The sequence below is a fragment of the Falco punctatus genome (genome assembly GCF_963210335.1).
Source record: "Falco punctatus genome assembly, chromosome: 2".
In the NCBI taxonomy this organism is placed as follows: Eukaryota; Metazoa; Chordata; class Aves; order Falconiformes; family Falconidae; genus Falco; species Falco punctatus.
Window position 1 is genome coordinate 23,165,484 of NC_137581.1, and position 18,290 is coordinate 23,183,773.

General features: G+C 50.9%; 1 protein-coding gene across 1 annotated transcript in view; it reads left to right on the forward strand.

Annotated features, from left to right (window-relative positions):
• The window catches only part of PDX1 (pancreatic and duodenal homeobox 1), a 31,289-nt gene extending 17,441 nt beyond the window's left edge, over positions 1 to 13,848 (forward strand). Inside the window, exon 2 of the mRNA XM_080376467.1 lies at positions 2,183 to 13,848. Within this exon, the coding sequence (XP_080232593.1) occupies positions 2,183 to 2,571 (389 nt within the window). The 3' untranslated portion in view covers positions 2,572 to 13,848. The remainder of the gene's footprint in view (positions 1 to 2,182) is intronic.
• Positions 13,849 to 18,290: the final 4,442 nt, after the last annotated feature.

Genomic DNA, 18,290 nt, shown 5'->3' on the forward strand with positions numbered 1-18,290 from the left:
GTTGAAAAAAGGACCGGAGTATTAAAATCACCGCGAAATAGTTTGGGAATTGCACGGAGCAGACGGAGGGGGAAGGCAGGACAGGCGGCGGTGCACGGTCCCCGCGGAGGCGCAGCCGCCGGGAAGGGGAGAGGAGCGCTGCCCCACGCCGCGGGCCCGGCGGCAAACTGAGCCGGGGGGGTGGGGGTGAGTGGGGGGAAAATCAAATCCTTTTCCTTGGGTTGAATAAATTCTGGGAATAAAAAAAGTAAAAGAGAGAAAGGAAAAAAAAAAAGAAAGAAAGAAAAAAAAAGAAGTTAAAGCCAAACTCTAGAACTATCTTTTTTTTCTTCTTCTCTGTCTCCTGTACCCGAGGAATGACAAAACCATCAGCAAAACGAAACTTTTCCCGTAAAGGCCGAAAACCCTTCCCAGTTCTTCCCAGCTCTGCTGGGAGGTCCAGGCGAGGGCCGTGCAGCAGGTGACACGGTGCGTGTCACCGGGCTGCTGCTACCGCGGGTGCGCTGTGCGCGCCCGCGCAGCGAGAGGGGCGCAGCGGTATACATTGCAAACGATACCGCCTCAGGATTCATTTTGCATGGAAACCCTTGGGATTTAGGCGTCCGTGGATGCTGCGGGGCTTCGCGTTGTTACTGCCAGGGAAAGGCGCCCAGAGAGGCCGCGGCCGAGCCCGGCCCGGTGCCACCCGCCGTGCCCGGCTGCGGGGGTCGCTGTGCCCGGGGGCTACTGGCCGGCTGCGGGGGCTCACCCGTCCCGCGGGCCTCCCACCAGCCCCGGCTGTTCCGCCCGCCCGGTAGCACTTGTTTACTCCACCATAACAGAACAATTTTTTCACATCCGTACAGAAACATACATGTATATACCTAGGTTTGTACTTGCAAACTTTTTTATGCATATACATGTCTTTTAATATATATTTTAATACATATACACATCGGTGTATCTACATAGGTTTGTATTTATAAACATTTTAATGTATCCATGTATTTTAATATATATTTAAATATATATATATACACACACACAAGTATATATACATAGGTTTGTATTTATAAACATTATATATATATAAAATCATGGGAATCGGTAGATGAGAGGCGGGAAAGCCCGCGTAGCACCCTTCAAATGGCTGTTTCAACCTGGCTGTTCCAACCACCGCTCCCTGCGGATGGTACCGCCACCGAACCCGCACCCAGCCGGGCTCCCGGCGCTGCCAGCAGCAGCCGTGGGTTCCAGCGCCCACCCCAGCCCCCTCGCTGCCCCGCCGGTGCCACCCGCGCCCCTGTACCCACGCAGGACGGCAGCTGGGAATGGCGATCCCGACGCTGTTTCCGAGAATGACAAACCCAAGGTCCCACCAACCTGGCGGAACGCAGGGGCTGCGCTCCCGGCCCCGGGGGTCCCGGCGGCCGCGAAAGGGCCCAAGCCTCCGCGAGCCCAGGGCTGCAGGGTGGCGATATCCCGGGAGAAACACCCCAAATCCTGTTCCACCAGGCTTCCCCCCAGCTTTTGGCGGCCTGTGCCGCCGGGTGCCCGCGGCAAGGCCTCGTCGGGGAGAGCCGCCCGCCGTGCCCGGCGCTCCTCGCCGCGCCCCCCGTGGGACCTCGCCGGCCCCGCTGCCCGGCTGGCTTCTCCAATGGGTCTTTTACTGGAGAGGTGAGATTTTTTTTAAATTACTTTTTGGCTTTAATTCTGTTTTTTGGTTGCTTGTGCGTGTGTAGCACACAGAGAACTAATTTTTTTAAATTATTGTTTTGGCTTGAGGTTTCTTTTGGGTTAGTTTTTTTCCTTTTTTTCCCTTTTTTTCTTTTTTTCTTTTTTTTTTTTTTTTTTACACGAATCTGAGCAATTGCCAGGCCCTGGACCTTCGGAGTCCTTCGGAGCTTTCGGTGACACTCGACCAGTGGCTCTTGAGCATCTCTCCCGGCTCGAGGGATGGCGCTTCCCTGAAAGCTTCGACCAAATTGTTTAAAAGACAAAAATGAATTATTATAACGTAAAATGGCAGCAGTCGTGACTGCCGCCACCAGCAACGTCTCACTCCGAGGCCACCCCCTCGCCCCGCTTACTTACCCCCGCGTGTCCTCTGCACCGTGCAGGGGTGCGGGGATGTGCCGCCCGCCCCCCCCGCAGCCCGAGGGGGCGGCCGGGCGGGCCGGGGCTGACTCTCCCTTCTCTCCAGGGGGGTCCTACGTGGTGGAGCCCGAGGAGAACAAGCGGACGAGGACAGCGTACACCCGGGCGCAGCTGCTGGAGCTGGAAAAGGAGTTTCTCTTTAACAAGTACATCTCCAGGCCGCGGCGGGTGGAGCTGGCTGTCATGTTGAACTTGACCGAGAGGCACATCAAGATCTGGTTCCAGAACCGGCGGATGAAATGGAAGAAGGAAGAAGACAAAAAGCGAGGGGCGGGCAACAGCAATGTCCCCGAGCAAGACTGTGTGGTGTCCTCCGGGGAGCTCCAGGGCAAGGAGGATCTGCAGCCATGCCCGCCTGGGAACCTGCCCTCGGGGGCCTCCAGGGACCTGCTCGCCCCCAGCCTCGCCCCCAGAAGGCAGCAGGACTCTCGGTGAGCCGCGGGGAGCCCCACGCCCCGGGCCGAGGAAGAGGACGGGACCGGGGAGAGAGCCGAGGGGCTGGCGCCGGCCTCCTGCCTCCGTGCCGTGCCGTGCCCGACCCTCATCGCCTTCCCCTTGGGAAACTCGGTGCCACCGCTCCGAAACTCCCGTACCGCAAAAATTACACGAAAGGTGTTCAGGCCCCGCCAAGCGAGGCTGGCTGCGGGCCGCAGGGCACCTCTCCCGCTCTCCCCCGGCACCCCGCGCCGCTGCCGACACTACGGGGCAGCTTCCCCCGGGGAAGGCGGGTGTCGGGCGACCACCGACGGTGTGTGCAGCCCTGGGTACACAGAGCCGTCTGGACACCGAAGGAGAAGCGAGTGCACGCCGCCTTACCGCTGACGGCCGCCTCGCCGGGGTGCGGGTCCCGCCGTGCCCAGCGCGACACAAGCGCGGACGCGGAACCCAGCGCCCCAGACCGCCCCGAGGCTGACACCCCGCCGGCCCCGTCCCTTCTAGGCCCTTCTGTAGGCTCTACCGAAGGCTGCCCCAGGACTACTTACTCACGTCTTTGGAAACTGGAACCTGGTTTATTTCCTTTTCTTTTGCTTTTGGGAAAAAAAAAAAAAGGAAAAAAAAAAGAAAAAAAAACAAAAAAAGGAAAAAAAAAGAAAAAACCCAAACTAAAACAAAACAAAAGAGCCCGAGTGTCCTGCGGGCAGGATTTGTGTCCCCCGATAACCGGCTCACGGTGACCGGCAGAGGTAGCCGGACCCTCCGCCGGGCTCCGCCAGCGCCTGCGGCAGACGCTGCGATGCGGCCCGCGGCTCCGCGGCCGTCGGGGCTCCGCGGCGGGGGCTCCGCAGCGCGCAGGGCTGCGCTCGCCTGCCCGACGGGTGGGGGCAAGCCCGGAGATGCGTCAGAAAATCCGCGGGTGATCTCCAGGAAGAGCGCAGAGGCAAATTAGGCTGCGAGCCGAGAGCGGGACGTGTTTTGGGAGGCAGGTCTGGTCCCAGGGACATTTCTCTTTAGGGACAAGCTCCTGCCTCCCTTCCTCCTCTTCTACAAGCTCGGACCCTTCCTCGGAGAGAAGCAATTTCCCTGCAGCAGAAGCTCCCGGCCCGGTGCGGCTCTCTGCATTTTTTTTCTCTGCAGACCTGGCTTTACATCCCAGCAGAGGTGGGGGGCCAGCCGGCCCCCGAGGCGCTGCGGTGCCTTTTTCCAGGTGACATTTTTGGGCCCGAGCCCGGCGTGCAAAAGAGCCTGGCTCCTTCGGGCTGGAGCGGGGCGAGGGGGCTGGCCGGGGGCTTCCCTGCGGGGAGCCGGGCAACCAGGGCTCTGCCACCCGCCGTCACGGAGCCAGCCCGCCTTCCCTGCAGCCGCTGCCCGCCTGTCGCCAGAAACATCTGCCTTGTCGCGACAACGGCGACAGTGGGTATTTTGTACAAGGGAAACGAGCTGTTCAGGCGGCCACCTCGAAGAGGGTCGGAAATTCAGCCGAGTGGGGGGAAAAAAATCACGCTCAAACGAGAAACAGAAAATAGCGGGTGGAAGGAAGCAGGAGCTGATGGGGTTTGCTGTGGGTCAGGAGGATCGTCCTCCCCTCCTCGACGGGGAGGCTCCGGACCTGCCCCCGGCAGCTGCAACCCCTCCAGCATCCTTCGAGGACCGCCACAGTCCCTGCCGCGCTGCTGGTCCGGGAGAGCCACGGGAGGGGGAAGAGGAGGAGGAGGGTCTGTGCCCCCCTGGCTAGAGGATGATCCCAGTCCCTCGGTTGAAAGCGAGGGGGAAGAAACGAAGTTAACTTGCCACAGCTCTTTGGGGTTTTCCATTTTACATGAGACTTTAAACAATAAGGTGGAGACTTGAGCTGAAGACGTAATTCGCCTATTGCTTTTCTTTCCTTTGGGGGCATTAAGATGTGTGTGCAAACATGGACATTTCTGGTCATTTATTCCTGCAAGTTGCCTGAGAAATTTATCATCCAAACCTGTATACCCTTATTCATCAAAACGCAGTCAATGAGTGAGAACTTTACCAATGATTATACGAGCAAAATTCAAATAAAACTGTTCTGCTTAAGAAGCAAAGCACCGTATTAATTAAAGTAACATTTCTCAGACTTTTTTGGGTCATAAACCCATTTTTAAACCTCAGCTTTTCTCATCAATATTTATTAGCATCAACCTGTCACTAGTAACACGCAGTGGAACAATTTCTGTGCACTTTTCACAAGGTCTGGCACTGAAATTGCACTATGGGAGCTACTATAAAAATAGATCCAGCTGCAGAAAGGATGTCTATCACACAAAATGTCACGATATTGTGCTAAGATTCATACAGTGCATTGCCCTGGGTAAACAACATATCCAGTGGCTGAAATTTTGCCTGTCCTTTCTCTAGTATAACATGTTCGGTTTCGATTTTTTCCATGCTCTGCTGTGAAAACGGAGAAGTTGCAGAACTGATAGGAATTGTTTGACCACGGTGCCAAGGTATTTTTATGAGTGGACGTAGAATCAGACCTGCATGGTTTAGTTCTAATGAATGAAGTATTTTTCTTCAAAGAATTGACGTAGTTTATGGGTTTAGCACTTTTACATTTTTTTTCTTTCTTTTTTCATCCTTTTTACAACCACATAAATGGGAAAATTAGCATTACCTGAATCAAGACAGCTTTGGGACCTTGTAAAGGTAAAGGTTCACGGTAACCTTCACCTGGCAGAGCAGCCAGCCCTGCACTGTGCTGGGGAAAGGCAAGGCTGACATGGAGGCTTATAAGGTTGCTAGAGTTTCTTGTGCCATGTCATTTCACCAAGAACAGTTGTCCAGACTTTTTTGTTGCAAATTTTTCCTAGGAGATACAGTCACTTATGAAATAGTTCATAGTTTATATTTAATCACCTTTAACCTTAGGCTAGGGTTAGGGTTTCCACAAGACATTCTAAAAATCCTGGCTTTTAAAACTAGGCAAGAGATTAAAAGCGTGATACATCTTTTTATTTCCTTCTCAGACAATATTCAGGTCACTTAGACATGTATGGGAGAGGTGTGTGCTCAAGAATCATATGAATTTAGTGTTAATTATTTTAAAGGAAAGCTGAGCAAGATTCAGGGTGATTTTTCTCTCCCTTGGGGCAGCTGGCACAGGCATCCACAGCACCAGAAACTATGGAGACATCGGTTCTACCTATAGCTCCAGGGAAAGACAGTGAGGCTGCAGGTCTTGATACAGCTTTGCACAGGCAACACCTTTACTGCTCCTGCTTTGCTCAGGTACATCCCCTGGTACTGCAGCAAAAGCTTCCTTCTCTGCTTCTGCACCACCGAGATACTGACTGTTATTACATGAAGGACCACGAGGCAGGGAATGTTTAACGCCTTCTTCTTTCTCCAAGCAGGGCTGAGCATCGAATGTGAACAGTGCACAGCTAAGCAAACCCTGGCCAGGAGCTGGGAGCTGCTGTTACACGCAGGCCAGATCCTGCCCCAAAATGATGGTTGGTTTGCTGCCGTCAGAAAAGCTGCATCCAGCAGCCCCTCTTGGGGCCGTGCTACCACCATGCTTTGGCTGAGGCTGGGGCAGGGAAACAGGAGCTCATGCACACCCTGTGCTAATCCTGCTTTACCTCCCATGTACAAGACCATGTCCCAGAACCCTGCAGTGCTGGCCATATGAAAGGTAGGCTTCGGAGTCTGTGCTTGCCTCCATCATTAAAAACCCATATATTTGCCTGAAAATCCCTTCAGGTATGAAAAATTACGCCCATAAATCAATTCCGAAAGCAGTGATTTAACCAAAAGTGTGAAAGTCTTTCCAGTCTGACACTGAAGCCTGCTACCTCCCACGCTGCGGTTGCTGCTGCTGCCACGACCACAGCCGAGGAGAGATGTTGCAGGCTGAGAGAAGAAACGTTGCTCTGGAAGGTTTCAGTGCTTTGAAGTGCAACCAGGGATGGAATGACAGCCCTGCAATGACCAGCAAAGCAGGGTCTGTCAGGCTGGACAATGCACCTTACAATCCAGCCTCCACACGGGGCAGAGTTGGCTGGGAGTTAAGCGTTATGTTTAGAGTCTTACTTTGGAAATAGAAAAATGTCATTGGGCTCCCTTCACTCTTGATGATTTATAGGGTTATTCTTATGAGAGGTTTTCGTATAAGTGTAGGGAACCCACGCACACACGTGGCTTCCAATAATCTGTGACTTTGAAAGGCAGTTCCCTTCCTGCTTTCTTCTACCCTGGACAAGGATAAGAATGACCATATCTTCAAGGATATTTTTATAGCAGTCAGGAACGTGTCTGGTTTAGCACCTAGGGAGGACAATGAAATGTGGAAAATCTGCAGTGTCCATTTTAGTAGTGAATACTACCTACTTTCAGTTATCTACTACTTAATTCCATTTACCATTTATCCTCATTGCTGCTGCCCACTGGCTTCCAGCACCCTTTACAGTACCTTTCTGTGCACCTTGCAAGCACTGATGTGCCCCAGCAGCACTTTAGCTGTGAGCACAAAGAATGATGGAGCAAAGAAGTAAGTGCATGGAGGGAAGGCTTCTCCTAGTCTCTGCCTTTCTCTGTCACTTCTCCTCCTACCACTTGTCCTGATATGCAGTTCCTCTGTTCCCCAGTGCTTCTGGGATCACAACACGGGGACAAATAAAACACAGAGAAAATGAGCTGAGTCCTTCTCTTTCCCGAGCATACCTTGGTGATGAGTCAGGCCTGGCCAGCTTCGTTCATGGAGCAGGTAAATCAAACACGTGGCTCCTCTACTATTAGGCCTAGTGCACTTGCTGCCTTATATGAGGGCTTGTTCCAGGAACTGTTTGCTTCCAGCTGTAGCACCGCTGGAAGAAGGAAAGGCTGCAGTTGTGCTGCCTCTGACCGAGGTAACTTTAGGAGGAACCCCATGTCCACAGGAGCCTTGATGCCTGGCTCCATACACCAGGATCCACTGGACAGAAGAGGCAGGTGCCTTGGAAAACAGCCATATTCTTCACTGATGACCCAAAAATTGGGAAGGAAGAAACTTGAAAGATGAGGGTGAGCTGGACCAACAGGCTAAGAACAGAAGCATCTCAAGCAGGTGTAGAGCATCCCACTTGGAAAGCATTGGCAAAGAGAGGGTTTCTAGGCTTCGTTTCATGGCAGAGCTGATCTAGCTATGATGAGCTGGTGCCAGTGGCAGCTTTATGTCCTCCCTGTTCTTTGACCCAGAACCAGGGGGAGAAAAGCATCTGCTCAAAGAAGCCTTGGCACAGTATGCTTAAGATTAAAGAGTAAAACACTTTTAGCAGGCTTGGAAAGCAAAGGGTATGATGGTTGTGTCTCCACTTGCAGGGCTAGACTTGATAGTGGAGACTGGAAAAGAGCTGTCTCCATGAGTGACTCGTAGCATGCTGGTATTTTGTTTGAGCAGAGGCCGTGTGTGCCATTATATATTCAGCTGTGCCTGTTTTGGACATTCCCTGCAGACCTCAAAGTACTGAGCAGAGGCAGGCAGTGTTTAATGACTTCACTGGCATAAGAAGAAGCCAGAACCAGGAAAGGGAGCTCCCTTCAGAGAGAACAGAGGGCACCCACAACCCATGCCAGGAGACCAAGCTGTCTCAGGACCGGAGTGGAGCTAGGGGAGGCATACCAGCTCCTGGACTGCACAGAGATCTGTGTTTGAACACCACTTCCCTTGGCCCAAATCCTTCTCCAGAGAAAAGCAAACAGTTACCTGCTGGGAGCCTTAGCTGGGTGCGGCATCGCAGGGCTCCAGAGTCACGTTTGGAACTCAGCCCTTCCTGGAGAGGAGCTTGTACCTCTCTGTAGCAAGTGGTAGTGAAGCTACTGGCTTTTAACTACACTTCAGCACAACTTTTCAGGTTCCCCCTGCTTCAAAATATGTGTCTCTCACTCCCTACCAAGCTTCCAGCAGTGAAAGCTGATCTGTCATCTGGTATGCCCTCTCTCCTTTTCTGCTGCTAACCCTTTGTTGGTGAGTCAGTATTTGGCTAAGGGTGAGACTGTGTGAGGTGACATTGCTCAAGATAAGCCAGCAAAATAGCAAGTCCTGGGTTTTTTAGTCCACTCTGTAAGCTGAATTTTTATCCCAAGAATGAAAATTACCAGAGAAGGGGAAAAGGGGGAACTCCCTTTACTTTTAAGGCATCAAATCCTTTGCTCTGGAATGGATGTGGTAAAACTAGTTGTGACAGTCACAGCTGGTTCCTAAAGTTGTGATTGGAAACCTGCTCATAGCTTCACCCTCTGTTGCCACATCATTGATGGTTTGGTCATATTAGTCCCACAGACCTTATTGAGACAGTTTCACTTCAGATAGGAAGAGGTACATCTGATGGCAGGTGTGCAAGACAGCATTTTGAGCTGTGCATGAGATTAAGTGGGCATAAAGGCAGAGAAAAGGACCATAACATGTAGAGCCACATGATCCTTACATGGGAATGAAAGGGATTTCCTAGAAGCATCCCCAAAGGAGCAAAAAGAGAACTGAAACTGGAACCACTGAGGTTTCCACTCTATCCTTCTGCCCAAAGCAGGATCACTCCAGACATGTTGCTCTGTCTTCTTCGCTAAGGCCGCACATTCACAAAACCACAGATTTCCCAATCTTCTTCTGCTCCAGTGCATCTTTATTCCTACTATGAGTGTATTTTCCTAACATCCAACCAGTCTCTGTTGCAGTTATAGCTTATGGTTTCTTGTCCTCTGAGCAAGGAGAAGACAGCATATTTCCCTTCTCTTTAAATCAGCGTCCCAAGAAGCCAAAGGACAAGATGAATTTTCTAAGCAACCTGTGGCTTATCAGAGACTTATTAAAGACGTTGGCAAGAACAGTTTCCCAAGAGCTCAAAAAGCAGAAACTGGAAAGGGTGGGCCTACAGGGCAAGTAGAGGAACAGTGGTGAGAGGCAACACTGTCAACGGCTGGACAGGCAGAAGGATGAGGTGGCACTGAAAACAGGAGGGGTCAGAAGAGGTGCAAGTGAAAGCTGAAGCTATTTGGTTTGTTATGGGAAGAAGCCAGAGGGAGACATTGATGGAGAAGGGTGAAGAAAAGGTAACTGATGTAGTGCCAAGACCTCAGCAACTACAGGATTATGACGCCAATGAGCTTATTAGCTGGGAATGCCGTTCTGCTTCTAGGGAACAAGTCATGATATAGAAACCAGGTACTTTGTGTGTTTTACTTAGCTGTTAATTGCAGCTTGCACGTTTCCTGTGGAAGCCTAATCCCCCCCCCCCCCGCCCCTCCCTGTGATGTGATGGAGTTTGCTTACCCATCTCCACGTTCCTCCTGGCCCTTACACTAAAGGAAAGTGTTAGGATTCCAGCAGAGATTTGCATTTCTTGCAGTTTCTCTGCACTAGTGATTATCACTGTTAGATGCAGGGTTTGTTCCAACTGTGCCTGGTTGGAAATTTGTCCCTGTACAAATCAGGTACACACAGCTTGCCCGGGGCTCTAAATAAAGCTATTTTTGGCAAAACATCTCATAGACCTGCCTCACAGTTCCTGGGAAAAATCATCCCAATTGGTTTAGATGCAGGCACTGGAAATTGTAAAAAGAACCGCAGAGATGTGGGAGATAAAAATCCATTTGGGGTGGCAGATTTATGTCCTGTTCCAGCTAAGTTCCTTTTGCTCCTATGCCTGCTTTTATCCCATCCTTTCAACTTGGCCCTGAGAAGTGAGGTAAGCCACACACCAGCGCTGCTCATGGAAGATTTGAAAAATCCTGCCCTCCCAGAGGAGTCCCAGCAATTAGATGACAGAGGGCTGGGAGCAGTGATAGCTTGCTGGAAAATCTTAGTGTCCACGCTTCTGCTCCCGATGTGGTCACTAGATATGTCAGAGCTTCATTCTTCACTGGCTATAAACCTGCAAACACCGGGGAGAGGCGGGGGGAGGGGGGAAGAGCAAGGGACAGGGTGGCTCAGACGGGGGAGAGCTTTTACAAGTTAAGGTCAGGACAAAGGAAGAGACAAGCTGACACCTGCAGGCCATGACAGCATCAAGTTGGGGAAGTGAGACCGAGGGAGATGTGGGGTTTCTTCTGCATGCTTGTGTGATGCTAGCCTGGCTCTGTGCCTGGTTATGGAGCCAGGACTGGGAGATGGAGGAGGATGCAGCATGAGCTAAAAGCCAGCCAGGGGGAGAGCAACTGGAGAGACAGCACTTCCCTCCATGGCACAGGGAAGGAGCTGGGACTGGGAGCCAGGAAGGTGGCAGAGGAGAAGGGGCACAATTTGCTTTCAAGCCCTCTCTCTCCTTCAGGGCTGCACGGAATGAAGCATGGGCAGAAAGCAGTGATGCAGCTGGAGTAACTGTCAGGCAAGGGCAGAGTTGGGGAGCAGCAATGGATGGGAAGGAGCCAGAAAGCCATCACATCCCAGTCTGTGCATCCAGTGGCATGTCACGTTAGTCTGAAGTGCTAGTGCTCCCTGTCTGCCTGCTGTTTCTGTAGCAAACAGAAGCAGCTGGATGAGATAGCTCAGCTCACCAATCCAACAAAATACTCAGCGTCTTGCAAAAAGTGCCATCGCTTTCGTTTTCAGAAACAGCTCATCTTGCACTTGTATCTGCACTGGCTTTGACACAAAGCGGGATCTGGGTGCTCCTGCAGGACCTGGGGGACAGGGAGAGGCAGGCAGGGAGGCAGAGGAGAGCAACCCATGGGACCATGGTTACAGCACAGCCCCTGGAAGAGTGGGGAGGGGGAGTAAAACCTGTGGGAGGTGATTTTACCTGACAGCCTGTGAAGTGCTTGGAGGGCACTCCCATTCCTCTAAGCCCTCCTAACTCCTCTGCTGGATGTTAGTCATGTTTCTGGCCCAGGGAGACTTCTGCTTAGGGACAAACCCATAAGAGGTAAAAAAAGATGTGTTGGAAGCCTCAGGTACCTTCAGAGCTTCTTGTGGAAAGTGAGGTCAGGGAAGAGGGATGTTTGCTGTGCAGCCTTGAGTTTCCTCCACTGGTGCAGCCTCTGTGTGGGGATTCTGAAAGAGGGAAATATTGCAACTTCAGCATGCAGGAGTGGGTCTCAAGTCCATGTGTATGAGAAGAAAATGAACTGCCCAATCCTTGCGAGTCCTGTTTTCCAAGCATTTGTGTATATAACCATGATGCTGCACTTCTGAAATTTCTTTTTATATTTGGCTTTACAAAGAATCATAGGGCTTATCCTGTATTGCAGAGTGCTGTGAAAAAAACCAAAGGCATTTCTCTGAGGAGTTTATATTTAAATTTGGCCATAAGAGCAGACTGAGAGGAAATACAGTAAGTTTTAGAAACAAGGATATGGCTGCAAGGAGAACTGTCCTGTGCCTGTTGTGGCAGGGCTGCAATGACAAGAAGAAATGTGGATGGACCAGATGCCTTGAGACCCTTCTTTACAGCGAGACAAGTGAGGAACAGTGAAAAGAGTCAGAAGAAATTGCCTCGAGAGGCTGTAAGAGTCTCCCCACTAGACAGTTTGAAAAGCAGATTAGGCGCAGCCCTGTCAGCAATGCCATGACTACAGTCAGTGTAACCAAGGAAAAGGGGCTTGGATGAAGTGAGCCCTTGAAAGTGCTCCAGTTCTATTTTTGAGGAGTCCCTTTGCCATCGCCTTCACTTCCCCTCACCAGTACTGTCCTGTTTGAAACTGGAGTAATACATTTATTTAGTTAGGGCATGTACTAGTTCAGCCCTCTCCTCACTGTCAGTCCCTTGCCTTGCCCTGCTGAAGAACTTCCTTGCCTTGCTTAAGTTTCCTTATGAGGCTCAACACACCTTGGCTGTTGGCCACCTTTGTTTCCCTGCTGACACTTCAGCAGATACCCTCCCTTGGCCGGTAATCTCCACATCTTCTGCCATCTCTTAGACGGTCCCTGCTGCATCCCAATATGCTCTCTGAAGCCATCATTTACCCAGTGTAGAGAGGCGTCCTGGACGAAATGTGGCTAAGGGGAATTTGATGAAAGAGAGCCTTCAGGCAGGCAGAGACTGTTCCAAGTGAGGGCATGGCAGAGGCGTAAAGCCAAGATCCAGCAAAGGAGGTCTAGGCCATGGTCCAAAGTTAACTGCAGCCAACGGGAGTGATTTGAATGGGATTTGGATCAGACTCTTGGAGGGCAGCTGTGAAGGAGTATACCAGGGCTATAATGTGTGAGGAGATCTGAGGATAGGAAAGTGATGAGGAGGAGGGATTTATTCAGCCATTCAAGCATGGTTTATGTAGGACGTATAATGGCTTTCTTTAGTGCCACCAGGGCTCTCCAGATGGTGCCACAGACATTTGCAGGTTCTGCTCCATGGGGTTGTGTTTTACATGACAGCAACAGCTGATGTACTGCAACAGCAATAAGTATTTGAAAAAGGAAAAAAACAAATAAACAAAAAAAAAACCCCAAAACTGCAGAGGAAGGGGGACAAGTGGAATTGTACTTGGTGCTGCTGTGCTGCTCGGTGGGAAATGGATGCTGAGCAGTTTCAAAACTCCTCCTGTTGATCCCTGGTGGCACAAGCCCGGGGAAGGGAGGGTGGGTGTGCCAACGGAGGCGACTCCTCTCGGGATCAAGGCAACGATGCGGCCCCGAGGAGGTCCCGTGTTCCTGCCAGCTCTGGTCCCTGCTGCTCCCTTCTGCAGGAGGGATGCCCATGACAGTGATCCAGCGGCGCACGCTGGGGCTGGCAGAACGCAACCGGGGCCCGTGAGATCCCCTTGCGGAGAGCACCGCTGCCTGCGCCCCGAGCCCGGAGCGGGCGGGGCCGCAACGCCGCGCAACGGGACCCTCGCCGCGCCCGGGGCCGCCACCGCCACCGCCACGGCCACCGCCACCGCCGGCCGCCTCCCGCGGCGACACTGCCACCTGCCGGCCGCACCGCCACACCGCGGCCCGCGCCGGGCCCGCGCTACCCCGCTGTCCCGGGCGGCCTGGCTGTCTTTTACTTCCTCCCTCCCTCCCTCCCTTTCCTTCTTCTTCCTTTCTTCCTCTCTTCCTTTCTCCCTTCCTGTCTTTCTCTTTTTCTTTCTTTCTTTCTTCCTTCCTTCCTTTCTCTCTTTCTTCCTGCTTTCCTTCCTTTATTTATTTATTTCTATCTTCCTTCCTTCCTCACTTTCTGCCTTTCCTCCTTTTCTTTCTTTCCCTCTTTCTACCTTCCTTTCTTCTTTCCTTTCTTTCTTTCTACCTTCCTTCCTTTCCTTCTTTCTTTCTTCCTTCCTTTCTTTCTTTCTACCTTCCTTCCTTCCCTCCTTCCTTTCCTTTCTTTCCTTCTTTATTTCTTTCTGCCTTCCTTTCCTCCTTCCTTTCCTTTCTTTCCTTCTTTATTTCTTTCTACCTTCCTTTCCTTCTTCCTTCCTTTCCTTTCTTTCCTTCTTCCCTCCTTCCTTCCTTTCTTTCCTTTCTTATTCCTTCCTCTCTTCCTTCCTTTCCTTCTTTCTTCCTTTATTTCTTTTTTCCTTTCTTCCTTTCTTCCTTCTTTTCTTCCTTTCCTCCTTCCTTCCTTCCTTTCCTTCTTTCCTTCTTTCTTTCCTTCTTTCTTTCCTCCTTCCTTCCTTTCCTTTCTTTCCTTCTTTCTTTCTTCCTTCCTTCTTTTCTTCCTTTCTTCCTTTCTTCCTTCTTTTCTTCCTTTCTTCCCTCCTTCCTTCCTTTCCTTCTTTCCTTCTTTCTTTCCTCCTTCCTTTTCTTCCTTTCTTCCCTCCTTCCTTCCTTTCCTTTCTTTCCTTCTTTCTTCCTTCCTTCCTTCTTTTCTTCCTTTCTTCCCTCCTTCCTTCCTTTCCTTTCTTTCCTTCTTTATTTCTTTCTTCCTTCCTTCCTTTCCTTTCTCCTTCCTTCCCTTCCCTTCCCTTCCCTTTTTTCCCTTTCCTTTCTTCTTTCTTTCCTCTTTCCTTCATTCCTTCCTCTCTCTGTCACTCAGACCCCCCTGACTTACTGCCCAGAACCCACGCACCGGGCAGCTGCAGAGCAGTAGTGTCACTGCAGGGGGAGAGGTGAAGGAGGCAGGCAAATGGCAAAGCAGAAGAGGGCTGGGCAATGCAGGCAGCGAGCAGAAGGTATTTGCTGAGCAGCACAGGGACCACAGCTGGATTTTGCTGCAGATTGGAAGTGGCCAGCTGTGGTCCCAGACCTTCCTGATGCAAAAAGCACAGGCTCCTGGAGTGTGGCCCAAGCCCATTCCAGCCCCACAGCACAGAGAAGCTGCAACGAGAACAGTTTGGGCTGTGAAGAAGCATGTAGCAATTCTGCTGGAAGCCCTTGCTTCTCATGTTGCTCTTGGTCAGTGTGCCAGCAGGTTGGAGTTGGCAGATGGGTGATGGCAGCTGTCCTCATCCTGCCAATTTAGACCCACCAACTCCACAGGCTCAGTTCTGGGCAACTTCTCGGCAATTACAGCAGAAATCAGTACTTTAAGTTCAGCACAGATGGAGCGTCTACCCCAGTTCTGCTGCTTTTGCCTTTCTGCTGAGGAAGTAAACACAAAGGAGTAGATCTCCTGGAACATATGATTAAGTGTGTTCACATCTCCAGGTATCCAGCACTTCTTTCAAACGCATGAGAAGGAATGCATTTCCTGAACTGCCTTATGTGACTTCTGACATTCCGTCTACACCCATAAGTTGAGCATACACCAGACAACTCCTCAGCGCTGAGGCCAGCTGTCACCAAATGGCCCATATGCAGATAATTTCACCTGTTACCCTCTAGGACAGGCTGGTTGCACCCAAACTGTGTCCCAGGAACAGTCCCTTGCTTGTACTAACTCTCAAACCATGCCCAGGAGTTCCTTGGGCAACCAAGGGCTGGCTGTGGATCATATACTATGCGTTTACCAACCCAGCTGATTAAGCTGCAGTGCCCAGGAATATTTCCTGGCACTTTTGAACTTATTAGGACAGATGTAGGAATCCACCCTGACCTTCGCTTCTGTGGCTTATCAAGTGGGCATCTTGATGGCAGCAAGGAAGATTTCTGTCATCTCAGCAGGTTCTGGATGACTTCAGAAAATTTCCATGAGAGTGAAAAGATGCCACGACATTGACCTCGACTCTGTGAGACAAGTACTCTGCTCTCGGGTTTTGATGCCGCAGAGTGCCAGAGCAGTGAGCAGCTGGGAGCCAGCCCGAGAGCCTCTAAACCAGGACTGACTTGAACGGGAAGAGCACTGCTGTAGGGATCTGAGCACGTGCTGACTTGGGAGAAAGTAGTGTCTCATGTCTTTCATAAAATGATATACTCACAAAAGAAAAATATACTGAGCGAGATTAACCATCAGGACTGTTGCTTGAAACATTTAAAGTCAGATAAAACCACATCGCTGATTCCTCCAGCATGAATCATCGGTTTGTGCTGACGTGCTCTTAACAGTTCACACCAGCCCTTGCTTTTCCCTGGGCTGTCAGGAAGGGAGCCGCGGGCTAAGCAGGCTGGGTGGCCACAGAAGGGAGTGGCATTGTGGCCCACAGTGAGGGACCTCTCTGGAAAGCAGCAGTGGCTGCTGGGCTGTCACTCTTTTTTTGGTGGGATCTGCAGGCTGCTGTGGTGCATTGACTTATGTCCCTCTCAGCAGGGTCTCCCTTTGCTCTGGACTTCAGAGCAAATCACAGACTGGTCAGGGCTTCCCACTGACCAGAGGGACCTCATGGGGCACAGGCAGCTGCCAGGTCAGAGCAAGTGGCACTACTGCCTGGGCTGCTGCCTGCATGAGCTGGGCCTGGGCTCCATCTCGGCAGGGAGGCAGCAAGTAGCTGAGGGAAGGGGAGCTGGGCATCCCCCTGCCCCCAGGGACACCTGACATTGCAGCCCCAGCTCTTCCCTTTCCTGCAGCAGAAGTGGCCTCACTTGTGGCATTTGAGACAGGAAAATTCCCTCTTGCCTTTTGTTTTTCATTCTACACTTGAATTTTGCTGTCTCATGTGTAAGGGGCTGGCACCAGGATACTGGTGAGATGGCAGCTCCCGGCCCATGGAGGAGATAGGATCACTTCCCTAGGCCAAGAGGGAAGGAGGTGGGTTTTCAGGTGCCCGTGGCAGGATACCTGGGGAGGGATGTGCATGGGAGGAGGCTGAATCCCCCCAGCCCCTGGACCACCATGGACTTCGCTGGGGCTGCTGAGCCCTCGCTGTGTCAGCCCTGGCTGCCCCTGCTCAGGCAGCTGCTTTCATTGGACTAGTGTCGAGGCTGTTTTTTTTTTTCCACCCCGTTCAGGTGCATGAGCCCACAGGCAAAGAGATAACATAGGGCATGTTTTACTAGCAGGAGCCGTCGGCAGAGGCCAAGCCTCTGAGGATGGAAAACACCTTTGAAGCCACAATGGGAGCTTGGCGAGGGAGTGACTGAGAAAGAGAGGTCCAAACGGTTGCTCTGGCTTTGGAAGAGCAAGGTGTTGTTACTGGGAACAGAAAAAGGATCACATTTCTAGATTGAAGACCTGGAGGAAGAAATACACCTCTGATAAGAGAAAGTCGTTTCTTCTTCTGAGTCACTACATTCCTGGGAGTAGTTGTGCAAGATGTTTTTAGAGACCCCATTTCAGCTCACTGTGGTTACCTCTACATCTACAGATGCATATAAGCATCTTGATGAAGATCAAAGATTATCTAAAAAATTACTATTATCACCAGAGAAACAATATACTGCACTTACTATATATGAAAAATGAGCAGTTTGATTGCTTCCTATTATTGGAATTTATGATTCAAAAAGAAGCACATTTTTACTTTAAACTAGAATAACAATTATTTGGTATTGCTGATAGGAAGTGATTCTCACTGAGAGCTAATGTAAATTCCATCTCATGTTCTTAAATTCTACAAATAAAAATGACAACAACAAAAAAATCCCTAGATTAGATGAGGACTGGAACTTCCCTAAAATGTAGTTGAAAGCTTGGGTTATCTTTAAAATTACTGCAATAGTTAACTGCTACACTGTCACAGCACTCTCCAAACTAGCCAGCTGCAACAAGGTCTTCTACCATCTCATACCAACGTACTCTTCGTGCCAGTCCCTCTGCTGCCTTCTCCTAGTCTCTCCTCTTCCAGGGCATGTGTTCTCTCTCTGCTTCCTCCTCTCCCTTCCTCAGCTCCTCTCCCTTCCTCAGCTGCCCAACCCCTCAACAGAACCAGCCACATCTGTACCTTATCTACATCAGCCAACCCACCGCCCCTGAAGCCAGCCCACAGCTGTATATTATCAATGCTAATTAACCCAGCTTCATTCCTCTACATTACACAGCTCTTTATATCACTCCTGACAATCTCCATGAGAGGTATTGGCTTATTTTCAAACTGTGGAAAAAGGAAGAAGCCTTTTGGATGCTAGTGCCTCTTCACTACTGCTTGATGTAGGAGCTTAAATGCCTTTGGAGGCTCAGGTAGCCTCTGGTGTCCATGTCTTGCCTGTCTTCCACTCAAGATGCCTAAATGCAGAATTGTGATCTTAAAAATCCTGAGACCCACCTGATCAAGAAGGTTGGTGTTCTACAAGGCCTTGCTTACAAGCAAGCCCTTGCTGGAAGCCCTAACTGGCCTTTCTGTACTCGGGGGGGCAAGGGACTAAGCAAGTCTTGTAGCCCTGAGAGATTTTGCTGTCTGCATGGCCAGACCATGGCATGGAAAAATTAGACCACAAGCAATCTCGGTTTCCAGGGCTGAAAGCTCGTCTTATTTACCTGTAGAGGAAGGGACATTCTGCAGTGAGGAACATCCCTTTCCAAAGAATGCTGCAGATAAGGCAG